This window comes from Corticium candelabrum, chromosome 21 (genome assembly GCF_963422355.1).
Source record: "Corticium candelabrum chromosome 21, ooCorCand1.1, whole genome shotgun sequence".
In the NCBI taxonomy this organism is placed as follows: Eukaryota; Metazoa; Porifera; class Homoscleromorpha; order Homosclerophorida; family Plakinidae; genus Corticium; species Corticium candelabrum.
The window spans coordinates 2047573-2069671 of NC_085105.1; the positions used below are offsets into that span (position 1 = coordinate 2047573).

Sequence of the window (22099 nt, forward strand, 5' to 3'; positions counted from 1 at the left end):
CAGGAAACTTACCTACGCTAGAACACCCAAACATTGATTTTAATCTCAACAACGAGGCACAAGTACGTACTCCAATCGCAACGACACCATGTCACTGCACACGTACTGGGAAGTACCTACTTGCAAGCATGCACAAATTACACCACGTACAGGTCACTAGACACAAGCATCCCAAACACTTGTCTACATACAGATGGCTGAGAAAGGACAGGCACTGGCAGTCTTATCATCAAACCGTAAATCTGTTCACTTCACTACAAGACCCAAGCTTCCTAAACACTTGTTTATACAGGTGGCTGAGAAGGGACAGGCAGTCTAGATCTTACCATCAAACAGTAAATCAGTTCGGTGAGGGCCTTTGTCGCTCTCAGTCTCTCTGTTCACTTACTCTCTGTTCGCTATGACTCGAATCTGTTCGCTTACTCTCTGTTCGCTTGAAAGTCATGATCACTAATCAAAATTGGAACGTCGTGCGAGACTCTACCTGTTACTGGCGGACAAACTCCTACAACCCTAATATGTCGAGATTTCACGAGCGGTAACAGTGAACGCACGCTATACATTCCAAAGTTGTTTACATTGTCGTTTTCGTCGAGTCGGTAATTCCGTCGAGGCGGTTGTGCGCTACTTCCTGTAAGACGACTACTATAACCCTCCCTACGTCTGGGTTATTAGTGATTCTGTTCGAGATAATCACCAGCAAGTTTTTGAAAGATGAAGGCATTACAATGTAGCCGAGCCATTGATTGGTTGCCCAATATTCTAGACAATGACACCAGGCATCTGTTTCTGAAGCTAGTCTCACAGAACCAATCTTAGACGTCATACTCATGAAAGTCCTAAGTGACTGCACTTGTACTTGCGTCTAGTCTTGATGATGACATTTATTGTGACCTCAATGTGGAACACTTAGTAGACTGGCAGTGTAATTGATGACGTCACGGCATAATAGCAGTAGTTAGATCTGCCTTCTTTCAAACATTGATCATTGATTCACTAATTTTGTGATGAATGGAATCAATTAATTAAGCGATGACGTCCGTGGTCGCATGCTTGCCTAGACGTACTTCGAGTTGACGTAAAGGGCGTACTACCTAGAGATGAAAATTGACCGACGCCTGTCTGGAGGACAAGGCTGCAAAGTTGTGCGCATGCTTCGAGACTAAACCACCTTGTTGTGAGCGTAAACCTATTCTTCTTGTCAGCGTGAAGAATCGTGTCGGCCATGTTTTCATCAAGATCATAGGTAGATACCCGTAACGACGACTGTGGAGGCTTGAGCAGGTTGTTCACGTCCATGATATTTGGTACACACGTTGGGTTCATGTCACATGATATTTGGCCAGTACTGTAATGTGACTGTACAGTGTAGTGTGAAGTGGAAAGCGCTGTATACTGCTAACGCTAGCAGGCATGCGTAAGTTAAGTATGTTTATGTTTCTTGCATTTTAGGTGAGATACCAGAGCATAACTTCAGACAGAAAATGCGGAAGAATATCAATACTAATGACATTGTGGAACGTGAGACCAAACGATGCTTTGTGTAGACTTTGAAATAACTCAAATATTGCCTATTGTCTAAAAATTATCAACCTTCATGTCATTACTAGATAAAAAATAAATAAATAAATAAATAATGATAAACACATAAATAAGTAAATAAATAAATAAAAATAGAAATATAAATTTATTTATTATTTATTTATTTATCATTTATTTATTTATTAAATAAATGATAAATAAATAAATGATAAACAAATAAAAAATAATAAATAAATAAATAAAAAACAAATAAGCAAATAAATAAATAAAATTAAAGACATCTGTCTTGTCTCTTGCTTATTACTCACGTGTAAGTCTAAGCTTATATGAGGAGTAAAGACAGTATATGTTACAATCTGCACTGTGTAAGTGTAAGTCTTTGCTAGGTTCTGTGTTGTATTGTTTTTGAAGATCTCTGTTCAAAATTTAATTAACTAAAATTGATAAATAATATTTATTACAGGATTTACTGTAAACTTGTAGTCTTTTTGCGTTGAATAATAAATAACGTAGCAGCCATTAAAATGCAGGGTTGCCCAAAATATTTGTGATGATTTGGGCAACCTTGCATTTTAATGGTCCAACATTATTTATTATTCAACGTGCAAAAGACAACAAGTTTACAACGAATCCTGTTCTGTTATAATGGTAAGACAAAATACTGCATTGCTTTCAACAGGTAAGCATCAGTAGTAGATGTTATATGTTTATCAGTGTAGATGTCTGTTCTACATGATAGTGCTGGTGTTGGTGTTGATGTGGTGGTGGTAATTACAATTGTATCTGTTTGTGTTAGTGTTGTTTGTGTTTGGTGGTGGTAGTAATCATAACACTAAAATGCAATGTCAGTGATACCATTTTGTTGCACTTTAGAAGATCCAGTATCACATGTCTATATTTTGGTTGATTGTTAATTATATATTTATTGAATATGTTTTTTTGGGTTGAACAGTTTAAGTGCAACGAAATGGTATCACTGACATTGTCTTTTAAAAATGTTATTCTACAAGGACAGACAATACGGTCTACCAGTTGAAATCATGCTCTTACAAGAAGTGATAAACCACATTTTTGTTTTGAGACGAATCAAGTGCGGGATAGAGAAATAGATTTGAGGACAAGAAATAGATTTGAAGACGTAAAGACATAAAAAGAATGTAATAGGGTTTAGCTTTTTAATTTGGCACTTGAATTATTTTTCTGTCAAGGCAAGTTTTACTGTACTGTAGCTTTGAAACGTTTTCATACTTGTGCAACTTGAATTAATGATGAGTTAGTAGGCAGTGAGAAACCTAGAATTAATTGTAAGTACCTTAAATTCAAAGCAATACATAAAGACCCAAATTATTGAATGGTTGTTACATGAAGGTGCAGCTCATACTGTAGTTTTAGGCAGACTGTCTAGACATGCAAGTTGTCACACTCAAACAATTTTTCATGTAAATAACGTTGGACCATTTGGTAACTGAGACAGCAATGGTTTAGATAAAACTGCATTTGTGGCAACATTTTGTCTTGGCTACATCAGTCTATAGAACAACAACAGCATACCAAAGGGTTAATTATCACATGAAGTTGATCCAGAAGCTGCTTGGGAACATACAGATGCGTCGTTTGTCTTTAGACTGTAGTTTTAGTTTTGCAAGCAGGTTTTGTTTCTCACTATTGTCAAACTTTGCAAACACTAAATATACAATAATCCTTGTGATAATGTCTCTGTCTCAAACTTAAAAAAGACTAAAAACTGCCTATTTGTTTGTGTCTGTCTGTCTGTCTGTTTGTTGTCTGTCTGTTTGTTTGTCTGTCAATACATATATTTTCAAACATTGAATTATTATTATACACCATCTAAGCAAAGCAACTAAATACTGCCCAAGCCAATAATCTGTCTGTCTGTGTGTCTGTCACATATATTTTCAAACATTCATCTATCATACAAAGAGTGCTAGGCAATGACATAATGTTTTAGGTGCTACAGTACACAGGAAAAAGCACTAAAAACAGTAACAACTTAACTTAAAAGATAACCCAGGTCAGCCTAGTGGCTAAAGAACTGGGTTGAGTACTTAGCGCTACTTGTGTCACTTGACAAGCTTGCCATCTTCCTCAGTATGACTTTGGCATTGCATTTTTGCAGCTGAAGGGAGAATCTTTTTCGCCAAAAGTCAAGGAACTCTGCAGCGTTTGGTCTACCAATTTCGTCACATGATTTCTTTGCTAGTTTCTGCAGGAAGTTTCTTCCCATGACACCCCAGCGTCCAAAATGCTCCATAACCAGAGGAATGAGACTGACAGCAGTTCCACCTGGTAGACATTCCTTCTCGTATTTTGACTTTTTTCTCTCCTCTCTTCTCTCAGCAGCGGCGCCATCTGTTTCCGAAGATCTAGGGAAGATGTCCGAGCTCCATGGGTGTGCTAGAGCTATGTCCAGATCCACATTGCACCCAGAGTCTGAGTCGAAGGCTACAATGTCTGGCCGGTCATTGGAATTGGCATACCGATGCCTCGGTTCCCTTCGATGATGGATGTGCAGCTCCCGCAGGCAATCAGACCAGACTGATGCAAGCGATTCGTGCGACCAAACTGGCCCTCCACCGGTTTTGCATGTTAGCAGATGGTACCCACTGCTGTCCAGGGAGGCACCACAGTTGCATGTTGTCATCCAGTCAGAAAGTGGAATGGGCAAGCCCAACCTCAGCAAGGACGCTAAACGATACTCGTAAGAATTTAGTGCGAGCACTTCTGAAGTCGGGATTGCGTTCAGCCATGCACCAGCTCCTTTTCCTTTTGTAGATCGATGTCGTGCTGCATCTCGGGCTGTGGGTGCATCTGTGAACAAGATTTCTGCCTCACAGCGAGCAAATGACATGGATAGCTGATGCTGAACTTTGCCTGCAGATGTCAGATATTCGGAAATATGCTTTCCATCAGGGACAGATTGGGTCAGGGCGTTACTAAGAGCCCCAGTAGTTGAATTAACTAGGCTGTCAACAGCTGGAAAGAGACTTGGAAAACGAAGAGGCAGTTCCACAATGGCGTGAGCCCAGGATGCAACAAAGGCAGGCTGCGACACAAAAGCCAACGAAGTCATGCCAAAGCCACCAAGTCTAATTGGCAAAACAGCTTGGCGCCAAGGCATGTCCTCAATCTCGTTGAACCCAAGTAGATGGCAAAATGTCTTTCTTGTCTGAGAGTCGTGAATTGAAGCTGCTTGTGTGAGCAACTCAGGACGAACTAAGCGTGCCAAGTGATTCAGGCAAGGGACGTGAGAGCCTCTCAACAAGAGCATGGCACTCTGTATGTCTCCCAATTGAACAAGTTCGTTACACAGTAAGAATTTTGACTTTGCGATGTTCGAGCAAGAGGAGGCAACAAATGAAGGTGTGCCTACGGGTGCTCCAAGAAAGATGGCTCCATCATCAGTGACTGGTATGCAGTCAAAGCCTTCAACAGGATCACGTGTAGAAGGGCAGTAGATCTCACACTTTGAATCTGCAATGATCATGTTGATGGCAAAAAAAGACTTTTTCAGATCTTGAAAGGCAGACTGAATATCCGTAGGGTGACCCAGTACAAAGACGTCGTCCAAGTATGCCAAGATACGAACCTTCGGATGCATCTCCTGAAGATCTTTTAGAACAGAATGAATGGCAGTGGCAAATAGAACTGGCCCCAGCGGGTCGCCTTGATGGACCCCTTCTGCAGATTCGATTGTAACTGGAGTGATACCTTGCATGAATACCAATGGGCTGATCCTCCCATACATCTGAGCTACATGATTCAAGATATCTGGAAATGACCCGACCACTTGCTCCAACATCTGTTGTCTGCTGATGGAATTGAATGCATTTCTGACATCAGATTTTAATACAACCCAGTCGGGATTGTGCTGGAGGAGTAGCTCAATGTGATGGACAATCAGCTCAGTGCCACACTCGGTTGCCACACCATGCTGGATGGGGCAGAAGAAGCTTGAGAACAGTTCCTTTTTTTGTTGACATATAGCTCGAGCTGTCAGCCTGCGTATAGCTTCACCAACTGCAATAGGTCGTATGTCGCCATTGGACTTGGGCAGAGCAATTAGCCGAGATGAAGAAAAGAGGGTTACTGCAGCAGCAGGCAATATGCCTCTAGCAATAGCCGAACAAGCGGAAAAAAGACAATCTGCTGTGAGCTCGTTTTCAAGTAGAACTTTCAAATGCTCGAAGCGCCAGCCTGAGAGACCTGCACCAGAACCCCGTGGAGCTCGTCTAATGGCATCAAACAGCGCTGAGCTTGACAGTTTGATTGAATCTTGAGACAAAGAAGGAAGATGCAACCCCGTGGCTCTGGAAGGGTGCTTGGAAGCCAGCTTTGCTGTGGTATCTTCTGAGGCAGGAGCTAGGCCTTTGCTGGTTAACAACCTGGAAGCTCTTGAAAGCTCTCCACATCTCACCAACCTCAGGGTAGCGGCTCTCCGTGCTTTATCACTACAACGAGGCGTCTTCTTTGAAGTTGATCCATTTAGCTGAAGTAGATCCGACCAATTCCAACTGAGAAATTTCTGATACCTCACTTTGACGTCACGAAAGCCATGACGTCCTCCCCTGACCATAGGCGTGAGAATCATGCGTGGAATGAGGAAGAGCAGCTTCCATGCTAGCTCGTCACCGGGATTGTCATGGATCTTTCGAAGGGCCACAGCACAACAGTCGTGAAAGAGTGCTCGTGCAGCAGGCTTGATAGTTTGTACAACCCGTGGGGGAATGGCCTTGAGAATGGCATCCGAGGGCAGATCCCGGATAATGTTCCAGGCTGCAGTCTCTAGGTCAGCATGGGCATCCTGTAGGGACACGCGCTGAGGTGGATTATGACAAGCGGAATCTCCAGAGAATGAATCCGGCACTGTAAGAGACGGCGGCAACTCAGAAAGGGTCTTCCGGACGTTCCTTCCAGGAGGTGACGATGCGCCGAGTGTAGTATGGCCCTGACTTGACCGTTGACCATCAGAAACGGATTTCCGAGAACGGCATTGAGAAGTGTGTTGATTCAACTTCAAGTACCATCTTTTGCAGAATGAGCACTGAAGAAGATTCAGGCGAGCGATGAAATCCCCTGGGAGGAGATTCGGGTCGTGAGCGTCGCGGATATGACACAGAACTCTCTTCAGTGTGTCCGAAACATGACAAGACTCGTATGGACATTTCTCGGCAGAAGACATTGCCAGAGAACGGACAAGCAAGGCGAAAACAACAAGGCTTCAAGTCTTGGATGCTACACCCGTCTGTCTGTCTGTCTGTCTGTCTGTCTGTTTGCCTGTCAGTCAGTCAGTCAGTCAGTCAGTCTGTCTGTTTGTCTGCTTGTCTGTTTGTCTGTTTGTCTCAAATATATTTTCATAAATCACTATGCAAGCTACTTGTATATGAAGATTCAAACTAAATAACTCTAAAATCTACACAAGAAAAAGGACCCTTAGGGCCTACTCATACAATGATTTAATAATTGTCTGTCAGTCTGTCAGTCTGTCTGTTTGTCTGTCTGTCTGTCTGTCTATCTGTTTGTTTGTCTGTTTGTCTATGTCTGTCTGTTATTGTTATGCATACGTAAAGTTAGCGATTGTTATTGGTAGAGTAAGAGTTCAAGTATAACAATCTGTCTGTGTGTGTGTGTGTCTGTCTTTCTGTGTGTCTGTTTGTCTGTCTGTCTGTGTGTCCTAGTGTTTATTTGTCTATCTATACAATTGTCAAGGTTATTTATTAGAATTCACTCACTTCAATTAACTTAATTAATTAAGACACAACTCTAAATCAAAAGAAAACAAGCATCTAAGCATGTTAGAATATGTTAGATTTGTACCTTAATTAATTAAGTTAATTAAAGTGAGTGAATTCTAATAGATGACCTTGACAATTGCATAGATTAAAAACTGTTTATATTAATGGGCATTATTCTTTACAGTCTATTTACTACATATTTGTGCGTTTGATCTTTGTCACAACACAATGAAAATCTTTACTGAGTTGAATGTGGATTCAACTTACCATTGGCTTTGTGTGTGTTTGCAGCTTCTTTGGTTTCCGTGGATGTTCGATAAGCAGTGCCTCATTGTGGCGAAGCATTCACATGAGTTTTCAACATTGTGTACCCTATTATCGTAATTTGAATTTTGGTATTTGGATACACACTGCAATTTGCATCTTGTTTGAGCCAATCTCGGGTATTATTCATTCACTAATTTATGATTACGTCAGATAGCTAGACTTTTGTTACTTATAGCCATACTATAAAGCCATGGCACAAAATCACACAGCAATGAACTGCAGTGATCAAGACGAGGACCTCGACATGTGTGTGAATCCTTTTTCGACGTACTTTTGGCCGGACGTGATGCAAGCTCTCAGTTACATTTATGCCTTTTATGTCTTTCGTTGGTGTAAGAACGAGGAACTGGAAACAGTGATGACAAAGTAAAGTCTGAATTGTTTTGGGAATACTTAACTACACACACACACACACACACACACACACACACACACACACACACACACACACACACACACACACACGCACACACACACACACACACTGTATCTGTACTATCAGAGTTATGAACGGGTCAGAGAATGGAAGTGTTTGGATAATTAACATCCTACTGTATTTATTTTTGATATTTAAATTATTGTAATTAAAAAGTATTAACTAATTTGATGGCGACTCAAGTTTAGTTAATCGAAATCACCAACACCAGTTCACGAGTTGGGAAAGTATGTCACTGTGCATGCAGTTGTAGTACAACATGTGCTGTTGTGGTGTTAGACATTCCTTCAGACTATGAATAGCAGACACATCGGCTATCATTCGCGAGGAGTACTGACAAGAAAACTGAGGTCAACAGACATTACTTGTATGAACTATAGTATAGTATAGTCAACAGGTGTGGTGTTGTTAGGTCGATTTTAATGGTAGGGATTGGTTGGGTGCTGCTTCAGTTTGTCACCAATATTTTTGTCATTGTGGCTCGGATTTTGGATTGCCAATTAACCGGTGAAGGACAAATCGACTTCAGTTCGTGGATCGCGGCAGGAGATGAATGGACGTAAGCATCGTAACAGAACGAGCTTTGGAATAGTGAATTTGTGTTACAATGGTATGTGTGCTGTAGTATTCCTCAGATGTATATTTTGATTGTATTCATGTTGATCGGATTTCTCGGCATGGACATGGTGTATGTGACTGTTGCTGTAAACTACGGGGCACAATGCGAGCTACTCATCTTTCTCATTTGAGGTCTGAATGAGCGAATCGAAGAGAAGAGCATCTTACTCCAGCAGGCCATGCGGGTATGTACCCACAAATTGATACAAATGTTGTGCAACTGTGTGGCTAAGTTAATATCACTCGTAATACACTATTATGTTGTAAGCAACATGCCTGCTAGTTGCTATACCGCGTAGACACGAGACAATGTGGACTTCAATGGGGCAACTTGCCAGGTTGTGAGGGATTTGTGAACGATGGGTTAACGAGAGTGGTCAGCTCACACGCTGAGCTCCAACAAGTGGCGTGAACCCAAGAGGTCAGTCAGGGTGACTTTGGAGTATCAAAGCCTATTAGAATCACCATATAGTTAAGCCCAAGAGGTCAGTCAAGCTGACGTTGGAGACTGTTTTACCCTGCTTGAGCTCAAGAGGTCAGTAGAGTTTTATGACATTGGAAGCTCAACACACCATCACAGAACCCATTTCGTTTAATGACGTACATGAGACAACTGGCTTGCACCGAAGATGTTAGTCACATTGACGTTGCAACCTGAGTAGAGGTACTGGTAATGTTGCGTCAAGACTGGTCTGAACATGGCCTCTTCTCTGGCACGCTTCCTGATATACATTTCATGTAACCTCCCTAAAACATGGGTGGGAGGGAGGGATATCAAGAAATGCAACAAACTGAACAATGCAACATTCTCACAGTTATTTGTATTAATACATAGTTCAACTGCTAGCTATTATTAACATTACTAACCTCTGTAATCTTCAACTCCTGATGTTAACGTATGTTTACTATGTAAACTAACCAATATCATGTGGTAGGATTATCACAACGCTGGCAACTATATAGACTCTTTGGGTAAACAATTGGCGATTGCAATGTCACTGATTGAAGTGATCTTTATTGCTCAAGCGGTTGTGGGTAAGTGTGATGGAAGAGAGTGTGGGGTGTTGCCTGATGTGTGATTGTCGTTGCTTAGCATTTGTCTCATTGTACGATGTGAAGGACAGCGCCACAAGCGGTACAACAGAAATACTCTTCTTTATTGTTGGAGTGTCATACGTCCTTCTATGGTCTGCAGTTGCCATATTTGAATTAATTCAGGTGTTTCTCTATATTAATATTTATTGATTATTTTAGTGCATTTTTTGTATTCTTAGGCATCGAGGCTAAATAGTGCCTGTAGCGTTACAGTTCAGGTGTCATTGGATGTTCGTCTTTTTGGCTACCAGGATGCAAAGCAATCAGACATCGACTCATTCATTGTGTATATGACATCGCATGGTCAACAGAGAACGGTGTGCATACTTTGTTGATTGTTTGTACAGGAACATGTGATGAAGTGTTTATGTGTGTGTAGGCAAGACTGTTTCGGTTACCGATATATAGTAGCCATTTGTGGGGGTTGGTGGCAGCCGTCTTTACCGTGTTACTAATTTTATCATCACTCGGTGTTCTCAAGTTTTCTTTACAACTGTAGCTCATCGTTTGTGTAAGTAATAATATGAAGTCTTAAGTTTAGGTTAATGAACTCTTTGACGTTGACTAGTGTTATAAAATTTTTAGTAGATCTTTGTAGTATTAATTAGTAAGTATGCAAAACGTGTGATTGTATAGCTTGATAAATACTGGATGCCTGTTGACGATTGAATGAATAGCAAATACGGTGACTAACATCAAGGATGGCACGATTGAGCACATGATTGCGTATCGATGATTTGTTTGAGTGTTGAAATTTTATGACAGACGTAGTCGTCATCTTGGCAACCTCACAAAATTAGTCATCAAGGAGTTTTAAGACTTTTCATATACTTCATAAATATCAAATGATGATACTGATTGTGGTGGCAAGTAAACAAAATCCCAAGACTTAAGAGGTGTCACTCTCAGTGTGATCTGAGTAATTTCACTATTCTACTCTACAGCATAAAAACAAAAACTTATTGGGTCCACCATAACTTGAGTGACTTTAGTGGTCAGGATGACAATACTGCGAAAATAATTGATCACCACATGAACTCAGTTAATCATTAAATAACAACGAGACGACCACTTGTTCGAACACTGTAGTTTGATTAGATGTCTTGAGTCGTGTCTTATGTGGGTGAACATGTGTGTGTGTGTGTGTGTGTGTGTGTGTGTGTGTGTGTGTGTGTGTGTGTGTGTGTTTGGTGTGTGTGTTTGGTGTGTGTGTGTGTGTGTGTGTGTGTGTGTGTGTGTGTGTGTGTGTGTTTGGTGTGTGTGTTTGGTGTGTGTGTGTGTGTGTGTGTGTGTGTGTGTGTGTGTGTGTGTGTGTGTGTGTGTGTGTGTGTGTATGAGTGTGTGTCAGCTGACATTGCTATACTCTCTCCTTGTACTACGGGCAGCTTTTAGTTTATTTAGATGCGACTGCAAGGCTTTTTGTTTCATTGTCTTTAAGTGTAGCAAGTACATAGTTTGTGATAGACTGCTTTCTAGCTATACAGACATGCCTGCTGTATGCCTATACAATGTACTGTAAGGATGCTTTGGAATTTATGATTCTAGTTGTCAACAACGGAGTGATATTTGTAACTGATTGTCTTGGAATGTTGTAGTGTTGAGTATCGTTGTCTTTATTAATTAATATTAGCATTATTTTAGGTTTATAATATTTGATTGATATTCAGGCATGATTCAATTAAATGCGATTTATTATATGGTTTAGTAAAGGTACACTAGTAGTGAATAAAGTTGGTCAGCCAGTGGCGTTGCTGGACCTCTAAAATTGGAGAGGCCGAGTACTAGGGTTTACCATGTATGAGACCTTGTCTTTTGTCTAAACGGCCACACCTACGAATAATATTGGGGTTTAGGGTCTGTTCATCTTTCTAGGCTGGAGTGTGGTGGGTTTGAGCAAACCCCTGTTTAGTGCCTCAAGGTCTGTTTCTTTTCTAAGGTGACGGAAAGTTTGTGTAGTCTTGTTTGTAGTATACGTACATATTGTAACTTACCCACCCACCCACCCACTGAAGTCTAACACAGAGAAACTGCATGTAATCGAGCGGGCTTTTTGACATTATCATTACATCTTGTGAATGCGAGGGCTAGAGCACTGACACTGCGACACGATTATATGAAAGCTTTTTTGCTCAAGAAAACAATGATTTAGACTAGACCACGAGACTACTTGGAAAATGTGTGTACAAACGTATTTACGATACTAATCTAACGATTCACGCAGTTTACATGCCATTGGAAAGGTTTATATCCACGCAGACCGGGTGTAGACCGTCAGTACATAGGTGCTGACCTTGTAATGACGTGATAATGATTCCTGGTACTTAGTCCAACCCTTTTTAGAGCAGCCTACGTGGATGCATGTATAGCTTAGTTAAAACTGCTTGGCTTGTGACTTGTAGAAAGCTTGAGCCATGGCAAAAAGTCGTCTTGTACCTCAAACTGTTGCAGCTGCAATCTTATCTTGCTGATTGCTTCACGGCATCCGTATCGTCTGGTCCATATTTCTAGCAGTTCCTAGATATATTGATCGTGTGATATTGCTTACCATCTATTCAAAATCTTTATACTTACCATCATTTGCTCTTGCACTTTCTGACTCCACTTTTGGTCTTCTTTTTCAAGAAAGTCAACACGAAGTTGGCTGAGTTTCATCTAAACAGTATATCTTATACATTACCATTCCACAGATTAATAATTTGATGTTATGTGCCTGAGTGTCAAACATCTGATAACTGGTTTGTTTCAATCGTCCTTGGTCAGCTGTTGTAGCATATTCTTGTTCAGACAGTAAACAACGACTTGGGATATCAAAGTGGTTTTTGCTGTTTTTGTGAGCTCTTTGATCTTCGTCTCTGTTGGTTTTGTCTCTGATACTCCAGTATTGGTCAGTATTTTGTTCGAATTTAGGTGTTTCAAGCTGCAAGCTGCTAGTTTCTGATCTGTTGTAGCTTCTTCTTTGTTTGGTTTCCATAGTGAAATAGAGTCTTGCAAGTGAAGTCCACATAATGCCTCCTTCTCCTGTAGAACAAAACATGATAGTAGAAATCACAGATATATAGAGCAATAGTAACTCCGGCTCAATTAATGAATACATTGATCAGAAGTCAACTATCTGCTGTCATTGGTGCAGTGGTCATCTCGTTGACCTGATGAGAACAGTCAGTGGATATTTGACAGTAATCTGTTTTCTATCTTTTTCGTGTACTGTAGTAATACTACTTAGTAGACGTGTTCTATAGACCAATAGTGTTTGGCTAATTGTACGTGACCGTGATGATAAAGTGTGATTTCAATTGTTGCTTGACCACGTGCCTGCATGTTGGTTGTCTGTCTAGCTACATGTACAAATGTGTATATATTGCTATTTTGTGTACATAGGTACGTATCTAGTTATGTATGTAGGTACAGCTGTAGATATCTGTGTAGTTCCACATGCATCACTTAAATTGTTAATTAATGAAATATAGTTACAGCTAAACATTTTTCAAACCTTTGCTTATTATAAAGGAATGCATGCAATATCTACTGACTGACTGCTATTCCATATCTTGTCTATATCTCTTTGGCGATTAGAAACTGAGACTATCACTAGACGATATACATGTATGTGTGTATATACATGCATGTCTATATGACATTGTGTTTGTACTTCCACAGAGAAACAGTCGACGCATGCTTATCTGTGTGTCTGTTTGCTGTGCATGTTTGTTTGTGTGTCTGTTTGCTACTCTTTGTGTGTCTAATGATACTGTCTTTACTGGTATAGAATACTTTGCTTCCTCTTTTTTTGGTCTTCTTTTTCAAGAAAGTCAACACGAAGTTGGCTGAGTTTCATCTAAACAGTATATCTTATACATTACCATTCCACAGATTAATAATGTAATGTTATGTGCCTGAGTGTCAAACATCTGATAACTGGTTTGTTTCAATCGTCCTTGGTCAGCTGTTGTAGCATATTCTTGTTCAGACAGTAAACAACGACTTGGGACATCAAAGTGGTTTTTGCTGTTTTTGTGAGCTCTTTGATCTTCGTCTCTGTTGGTTTTGTCTCTGATACTCCAGTATTGGTCAGTATTTTGTTTGAATTTAGGTGTTTCAAGCTGCAAGCTGCTAGTTTCTGATTTGTTGTAGCTTCTTCTTTGTTTGGTTTCCATAGTGAAATCGAGTCTTGCAAGTGAAGTCCACATAATGCCTCCTTCTCCTGTAGAACAAAACATGATAGTAGAAATCACAGATATATAGAGCAATAGTAACTCCGGCTCAATTAATGAATACATTGATCAGAAGTCAACTATCTGCTGTCATTGGTGCAGTGGTCATCTCGTTGACCTGATGAGAACAGTCAGTGGATATTTGACAGTAATCTGTTTTCTATCTTTTTCGTGTACTGTAGTAATACTACTTAGTAGACGTGTTCTATAGACCAATAGTGTTTGGCTAATTGTACGTGACCGTGATGATAAAGTGTGATTTCAATTGTTGCTTGACCACGTGCCTGCATGTTGGTTGTCTGTCTAGCTACATGTACAAATGTGTATATATTGCTATTTTGTGTACATAGGTACATATCTAGTTATGTATGTAGGTACAGCTGTAGATATCTGTGTAGTTCCACATGCATCACTTAAATTGTTAATTAATGAAATATAGTTACAGCTAAACATTTTTCAAACCGTTGCTTATAATAAGGAATGCATGCAATATCTACTGACTGACTGCTATTCCATATCTTGTCTATATCTCTTTGGCGATTAGAAACTGAGACTATCACTAGACGATATACATGTATGTGTGTATATACATGCATGTCTATATGACATTGTGTTTGTACTTCCACAGAGACACAGTCGATGCATGCTTATCTGTGTGTCTGTTTGCTGTGCATGTTTGTTTGTGTGTCTGTTTGCTACTCTTTGTGTGTCTAATGATACTGTCTTTACTGGTATAGAATACTTTGCTTCCTCTTTTTTAGTCCCACTAAAGTATTGCTACTCTGAGTAGTAATATGAAGAAAAGGGGCTAGCAAACTAGTAGTAGAACAAATACTCAGCCACCCCACAAGTTTCACTTGTAGCTTACTTTGCTGTACGTTCTTGCCGTTCATGACGTTTTCTCAGTAGTCAAAGGTGGAACAGAATGATGCAATACTTCACATTGTGACTCATTTGTTCATCACCCCCAAGACCCCAACGCAGGGGAGTTTTGTGACGTGCCTCTAACTACATGCATGCTTCCACGTACTGTAATGGTCTGAGTCTAGATGTACATGTTTTTGTGCATGGTGCAGTGTACTGCATGTATTTAAGTCGAATACATCGATTACGAGTTTTCAAATCCTCCGTTGCTGGGTTTACAATTTTGTCACTTTATTCTGTACTCACGTGTGCTAATGCTGATGCATAAATTTGCACAAATAACACGTCAGTAAAGGTAAAGTTTCCAACATTCGGGAACCTTGCCAGTCCAGGAAGTGCTGTGTAGAAAGAGTGACTGCACTGTGCGGAGCCGTCGACGGCTAAGTAAGCTTCATGTATAGAGCTCTTTTCTTTCTTTATGATTTTATAGGCCAGAGAGGTCTAGAAGTATGACTTTTCTGCTGCTACTCGGAGTAGATCGTGCGTGGGTTGCACGAGCATTTCGTGAGCCACGCTCGTCAACGTACGCTTGCCTGTTCGCTGCAGATATATTGTGGGCACTTGGTTTGGTTTCTAGACTCGACCCTGTTGCTTACACAGCTCTGGGCAGTGCTATTGTTTCTTGTTGGCAGGGAAGGGACTCTGGGTGAAGTTAGAATTATACCCAGACTTTCAGAAGGAATGGGGGACTCTAGAGGTAGAGTTAGAAACATACCCAAACTTTCCCTCTGGTGTGTCTAGTCTTTCCCCAATAGCATGCACTCGTGACGTCTGCTGTTATTGGGTTGTACGTATTGGGTATATGTAACATACAGGCTTTTCAATCGATCGTCGTGGGCTTTCCTGTACCGGTGTCAACAAGTTGAAGTCAAATTTGTGTACGGTGCGCAAACTGCAGTTCCTAGACCACAGGTTGTGTACGTCTCAGCTATAGATAGTCTTTGTTTCTTTACATTTATACTCATCCTTCTACAGGGACATGCACGAGAATGAGCGGCAATGACACAGTTTGTGATGACCTAGAGGTATAGTTCTGTTGCTTGTTGTGCATGAGTGTACTTTAGCTTAGCTATTTGTGTATTTTTTCGATTACGCGTTACCTCTACAGAAGCAGACCGAACAAGGACGTCTCTTACAAGAAAGAAAAGAGTACCATGTTTTTCTAGTAGCTCTAAAGGCAAAACATGATGAGGCATGGACACGACAATCTAAAATTGACGACTGTTTGGATGGTTTGGTGTCCACACACATGGATAGTGAAATGTTGGTAAGTTTAGTTACCGTGCACAACGTACACACCCATGTATGGCGCGCACGCACTCGCACGCACGCACACACACACACACACACACACACACACACACACACACACACACACACACACACACACACACACACACACGGCAGGTTAGACGCACATGCATGCAGTAGGTGTAGAGGCCTTCGCAAACAAAACGCCGTACGTTTACAGTAATTACGTAGTTTGACAGGGAAGAGTCTCTGTATACAGTGTTACGTTGGATGCTTTGTTGACACTACGTAATACGGTATAATTCGAATACGCAGGACCAACGAACTCTTCTTTTGAGAGAACAGCAAACACTCAAGTATGCTATAGACGAGTTGACTAACAAAATATCTGAAGTGAGGAGAAGGCGAAACGAAATTGACGAGCGTATAATTCGTTTCCAATCTGAGGTACAACGTGTGTTCTGTCCTAGACTTTGTCGTCCGTTGGTGATTGAAATAAAATTTGCTTGCATGGGCTAACTTTGACTGGCAGACAGACGGGATGGTATAGAACAGGCAAACGTTTACATGCATGTGCCTATACTGTAAGTCCATTCGCATACCCTGATATTGTTCTGTTACAAGGATGAAATGATTAATATGTCGCCACGCCTCAATTTTTGGAACAGTTTCACCTATTCAAGGGACGTTGAAATGAAATGTCAGGCTGAAGAGGTGTTTAGTGGTTTGCCTCTCTAGGCGATTACACGTGCAATCCAACGAGTCCGATTGTTTATGTTCATGTATAATTGGCTGTAGGTTGCGCGACAAAGAGAGTATGAAAAGGCTAGAGAACAGAAGTTGGCTAACAAAAAGCAACTTGCAGGCCACTTGGACGTTAGAAGCCTAGCAACTCCAGCGTTGACATATTTGTAATCAATTAAGATTTATGTTATAGGATTTGCTGGAAATAGAGCGACAAAACGAAGGGGTTAGATACTGCATGCATATATATATATATATATATATATATATATATATATATATATGCATTGACTTGGTTTACTTGTTTCTCTTTGCAGCAATCACAATCGCACGCTCAACACACTGGTGACTGGAAACAGAGCAAAGAGGTGCATGAGAAGTGGCATAATTGATTATCTTGTGGGAAATAGATGCATAGTATATGATTTAGATTTCCAATACCGCAGCTGTTGCAAGAGTTGTCGTTTGTGGCCAACTTCGGTAAGTTATTAGGTAGCGTTCAGTTGCATGAATGCAACTCAGTTACTCTTGTTTTACACACACTGCATGTTACGTTATAAATGCTCCTTATTGATTTGTTTATTTATTTATTTATTTACTTACTTACTTACTTACTTACTTATTTACTTAATTACTTACTAACTTACTTACCTACTTACTTATTTGCTTACTTATATACTTACTTACTTACTTTCTTGCTTACTTACTTGTTTGCTTACTTACTTACTTACTTACTTACTTACATGCTTGCTTACTTACTTATTTACTTACTTACTTACTTACTTACTTACTTACTTACTTACTTACTTACTTACTTACTTACTTACTCACTCACTTGCTTGCTTATTTACCTACTGACTTACTAACTTGCTTGCTTATTTACTTACTTACTTACTTACTTACTTACTTATTTACTTATTTTCTTCCTTCCTTCCTTATTTATTTATTTACTTATTTACTCGCTTATTTATTTACTTAAAAATTATTGTTTGTATTGTAATATTCATATGTTAAGGCTGTGATAGTCTGTATACTGTCTAACGTAATAAGCCTGTGCTTTGTGTAGCTCTATGGGAAATGTTCAGGAGACGTCAGGGGAGTTGACATTACCATCCAGCAGTTTGCTGTCGCCTTATGTCTGTTCTAGTGCAGTAAAGCAACTCAAAACTCAAGCATCGATTCAAGAGAAAAGTTCTGCTGTTGCACGGCCAGAACAGACAAGTGGAGAACAAACTTCAAAAATCCATGAGGAAAAAATTCAAGTTCTTGATGGGCGATGTGGAAACATCGAGAAGATGGTAGGAGGTCTGATTGCAAGGGTTGAGCATTTAGAAAGTTGTGACAAAGTTGTTAGTAGTCACAAGCAGTTGATTGTAAAGTGAGTTCTATATACAGTTTATGCTCTAGGCTACAACCTAGTTCAACTAGACTTGTTATTGTTTAGTGATGAGGATCATAAGTGTACAACAAGAAAAGACAGCACCACAGAGAGTGAGTTCCTGTCTTAGGTTTCCGAGCTTTAACAATGTTTGTAGCTATACTGTAAGTGCAGTAATTGCATTATTTCTCTATTGCATGCAAGTAGGTATGCTACAGCGAGATCTCAACAGCAACACGTCAGGACTGTGTTCTAGTGCGAGTCTGGAATGTAAGAAGTCCCTAGAAGAAGGAACAGACTTTGACTTGTCCTTACTACAACAAGAGAAGGTTCTGTCTGCTGAAAGCACAAACGTATGTCCATCTGTTTGCTGTGGTGTGTAGACTGTGACACTCGTCAACACTCAACCAGTTCAGTTCTATAGTTACTCATGCTTTGTGTGCTCATCAATATGTGGTCCCATTAGTCAAACAATTGATATTGCAGCCTCTATAAATCTTCCTTCTCTGAGCTAGCTTGGTACTGCAACATAATGCACTACTCAGTAGTTTACTATCCTTTTCACTATGAGCACTCTGTAACTCAGTTCTAGCTAACTTAGATGTTGATTTTGTAGGCTTTTCAATGCAAGGACACTTCAAGATGTCCAGAAACTCTAGCTAAGTGTGCTGAGAGTGGAGGGGAAGCGTCACAGCCTACTGTTACTCTCAAGGGTGGCACACCAACCGCTTGAGGTATGAATCTCTCGCCTAGTCTCGCGTATAACCAGCTCCTTTTCCCTTTCCGGTAATCCGGAAAGTTGAGGAGGAAGGTCTGACTACTGAGACTATAGCGGGAGATGTGGACAATGTACACTTGCCATTCAAGCAAGTGCAAGAGGTATTCGAAGTCAAGCACTGCCTTGATGTCAAGAAGATTTGCCAGTTGAAGTATTTTGTGGCATCTGTTCAAGAAGCTGACCGTACAGAAACAATTAACCTAGAGATCAAACGTGGAGGAGCTCTAGGACTGTAGGGTGCAGTGTGTAATTGTGAACATTTGTTGTAGTTGATTTCTGTTAACAATTCTTGCGCTTGTGAAATCACAGTTGAGAATTAGACAGACAGTGCAACTGCCTAGGTACTTCTAAAACGCAATTAAAAGAAAGACACAACAAAATTTAGCGTGACCTCTGGAAATGGGGGCTAATGTTCACAAATGCTACGTGACACGCCCATGTTTATGGACACGCCCACTTCTATTGGCTTCTAATCTGGTAACCGTGGCAGCAATGAATGGTCTAGTTAAAATTGTGAATTTGTGGGAGTATTCGTAAGTTGCTACATCAGCCAATACAACAACAACAACAACAACAACAACAACAAGTGGTACAACAGAGCTTCTCAACTATCAGTTTTAGCATGCAAGTTTGCACATGAATTGATCTGCTAAAAAGCACACAAATCCATCATTCGTCTCTAGACTGTAGTTTTGCAAGTAGTAGTTGTTTCACACCATCGTCAAACTTTGCTTCATCCAGTACGACTTCTTTGAATTTGACTCCTCCTGAGATGAGGCCTTCACAACCACGAAAGTCTGTTCCTGATAGATCAGCACCAGAAAAATCAACCTGCCAATCAGGGTCGAAATAGCATTGGGAGAAATTAGCTCGTCGTAAATTAGACATTCGAAAAGACATTTTATGTTCAGAAAAGCTTTTTGAGAAATTCAAGTCAGACAGGTTGAAGTTATCAAATGCAATCCAGTCTTGGCCGTTGGGTGGCTTTGCTATTACTTTTTCTAGGTGTATTGGTATCTCTCCCAAGTTAGATTGGCAGTCGGGGCTACATTCGTACTGGTCCCACTAGTCCCTAAACTTTGACTCCACCTGACGTTGGGTAACACGTGGCAGCAGCATCAATTTAATGGTGGTTACAAGGTAATTCAGTTGACAGTATTCAGATTCTTGTAGAAGTTCAATTTGCTTCTCTGGTTTGTGGAAGAGTTTCCTCAAGATCGGTAGCATCTCTCAAGTAATTGAGAATATGCCTGTAATGTGTGCCATCTCTATCAATAAAGTAAGCTCCATCTTCATCAGTCGTGGGTTGATAACGTCTATTGAACATATCTGTCAGTATAGAGTCTGGTTGACTCCTCAGTGTTGTGAGAGATGTGGTGTACTTGTGGCCTCCCACATCCAATTTGACTAAACTAGACTGACGTTTCATTTCTCTAGGTAGCTTTGCTTCTGCGACGATTACTGCCTCTCCTGTTTCGGTCATCTTACCTGCAAACTCTTGCGGGGTTTGTTCTAATGTAGTGAAGTGTTCATCTTGAGCTGTGTCCGCTTTGCGCGTGCCGTTGTCGACGTCCTCACGAGGTCTGTTAGCCTCGAACTTCCAGACCAGAGAGCGCGCGAAGCGCGCGAACTCTAGTCTGGACCAAGTCGATACTAAAATGATTTCGGAAATAGCCCTTCTTAGCCAATCAGCTTCTACAACCCAAATCTCGGTTGTAAATTCTGATTGGCTTAGCAATAATTGGTTATGCTAAGTGCACTAGCACCTTATTGCGCGCGTGTGAAATCCTCGTGGGCGGGTAAGTGCACGCCAGAACAATGACAAGACTCTGCATGCCAGAACAATGATCAGACTCTGCACACACACACACACACATCTTAGTTTTAATTTCAGCTTCAGTTCTTTGATATTTTCAAGCTTGCGGTGAGAGGACATGCACAGCAGCGTCGCTACACCATCACCTTTGACAACTGGTCGAGCGGTAGTCTCGCTAGTCGAGCGGTTAGACTAGCTAGCGGTCTGCTGAAGAATCAAAGAGTCGTCGTTTCATGCCGTCTACCAAGATATCGACGCAAACACTGCAGACGTCTCTTCTTTGTTTGTGAGATCTCATGGCATTTACAAATGATATGTTGATCTAGGTAAAACGATCCTACGCTGTTAGACACCATTTAGCATCGCTTTTGATAAATACTTCCGAAATCATTTTGGTATCGCCTTGGTCCAGACTAGAGTTCGCGCGCTCTCTGGTCTGGAAATTCGAGGCTAGAGGTCTGTCTTCACAATTCAAAACACATTTGAGAATACAAGAATGCGTTACTCTAAAAGCCTTGTATTACAGTACTTCTTGAGCTCATAGATGATTAGGAAAATCTGTGAAATTCGATTGCATATACTCGACCCAGTCTCTCCGCCCTTGTCATTTCTCGGATTGACAGATCCAGGAAATGACGAGGCGCAGATGACTTGACGGATCCGGGGAATGACGAGGGCGCAGAGAAACTGGGTCGAGTCTAGATGGCATCTCGTGCACTATTTCGCCCTCGTTTGCCTTCCATTGATCTATTACCCATTACTTCTGCTACGTCACTAATTAAGTAGGCTCAAAGTTTACTATAGGTTTTTTTTGCTTAATTTATTTTTTCCAAATTGTGAACAAATAAGCTAGTGCAATGTAGTAGTATAATAGTTATACGTCTTAGTACACGTTAGCATACCAGTGATTATATAACACATCGCTTCACTAGAATACATCAGTCTTTTTACCTGCAATCGCCATGTGTACCACATTGGTGAGAGGAGTGGGATTTTAGAATGCAACGTGATGCGCCTCAGGTTTTGATGGAACTGAAAATTTACTTTCCTTTCTGGACCGTATTACTGTCTGGACAGCGCTTAAGAGTTTTGAAGGTAAGAAGAAGGCACTCGCCCTAGCATCCCGATCGGAAGGGGCGGCCTTTGAGAACTATCGACGTCTGGAGAACGAAAGAAAGCAGGATTTTGATGTTACTGTGATTTCACTAAAGAAGAAATTCCTTGGT

General features: G+C 40.7%; 5 protein-coding genes across 8 annotated transcripts; 2 read left to right on the forward strand and 3 right to left on the reverse strand.

Moving 5' to 3' along the window:
- Nucleotides 1-1163: 1163 nt before the first annotated feature.
- LOC134196557 (uncharacterized) lies at nucleotides 1164-10571 on the forward strand. Of its 4 annotated transcripts, none has more exons than XM_062665718.1 (11): nucleotides 1164-1307; nucleotides 1453-1521; nucleotides 7587-7738; nucleotides 7798-7988; nucleotides 8338-8408; nucleotides 8471-8617; nucleotides 8684-8861; nucleotides 9612-9711; nucleotides 9770-9894; nucleotides 9951-10088; nucleotides 10151-10571. In XM_062665718.1, the coding sequence occupies exons 7-11, from the start codon at nucleotides 8856-8858 to the stop codon at nucleotides 10268-10270; spliced, it is 489 nt and encodes a 162-aa protein (XP_062521702.1). In that variant the 5' UTR covers nucleotides 1164-1307; nucleotides 1453-1521; nucleotides 7587-7738; nucleotides 7798-7988; nucleotides 8338-8408; nucleotides 8471-8617; nucleotides 8684-8855; the 3' UTR covers nucleotides 10271-10571. The 4 variants fall into 4 exon arrangements, with proteins under 4 accessions (XP_062521702.1, XP_062521701.1, XP_062521703.1 ...); XM_062665717.1 differs by having other exon boundaries at nucleotides 1164-1284; XM_062665719.1 differs by having other exon boundaries at nucleotides 1189-1246.
- On the reverse strand, nucleotides 3448-5163 carry LOC134196773 (uncharacterized). The gene has a single exon (XM_062665991.1). It carries the CDS (start codon nucleotides 5159-5161, stop codon nucleotides 3581-3583), a length of 1581 nt encoding a protein of 526 aa, XP_062521975.1. The 5' UTR covers nucleotides 5162-5163; the 3' UTR covers nucleotides 3448-3580.
- Nucleotides 5176-6785, reverse strand: LOC134196820 (uncharacterized). Its single transcript, XM_062666040.1, has 2 exons — nucleotides 5285-6785; nucleotides 5176-5241 (listed from the first exon to the last, which is right to left on the reverse strand). Exons 1-2 carry the CDS (start codon nucleotides 6740-6742, stop codon nucleotides 5176-5178), a joined length of 1524 nt encoding a protein of 507 aa, XP_062522024.1. The 5' UTR covers nucleotides 6743-6785.
- A 1311-nt stretch (nucleotides 10572-11882) lies between the features above and the next one.
- LOC134196565 (uncharacterized) lies at nucleotides 11883-14953 on the reverse strand. Its single transcript, XM_062665731.1, has 6 exons — nucleotides 14851-14953; nucleotides 13665-13972; nucleotides 13543-13606; nucleotides 12482-12789; nucleotides 12343-12423; nucleotides 11883-12285 (listed from the first exon to the last, which is right to left on the reverse strand). Exons 1-6 carry the CDS (start codon nucleotides 14873-14875, stop codon nucleotides 12139-12141), a joined length of 933 nt encoding a protein of 310 aa, XP_062521715.1. The 5' UTR covers nucleotides 14876-14953; the 3' UTR covers nucleotides 11883-12138.
- A 285-nt stretch (nucleotides 14954-15238) lies between these two features.
- On the forward strand, nucleotides 15239-19438 carry LOC134196358 (uncharacterized). The gene is made up of 14 exons (XM_062665461.1): nucleotides 15239-15290; nucleotides 15722-15823; nucleotides 15882-15931; nucleotides 16015-16173; nucleotides 16473-16604; nucleotides 16782-16871; nucleotides 16956-17033; nucleotides 17095-17127; nucleotides 17219-17269; nucleotides 17332-17381; nucleotides 17968-18279; nucleotides 18346-18392; nucleotides 18484-18632; nucleotides 18896-19438. Exons 3-14 carry the CDS (start codon nucleotides 15896-15898, stop codon nucleotides 19010-19012), a joined length of 1254 nt encoding a protein of 417 aa, XP_062521445.1. The 5' UTR covers nucleotides 15239-15290; nucleotides 15722-15823; nucleotides 15882-15895; the 3' UTR covers nucleotides 19013-19438.
- The last annotated feature ends 2661 nt before the right edge of the window (nucleotides 19439-22099 follow it).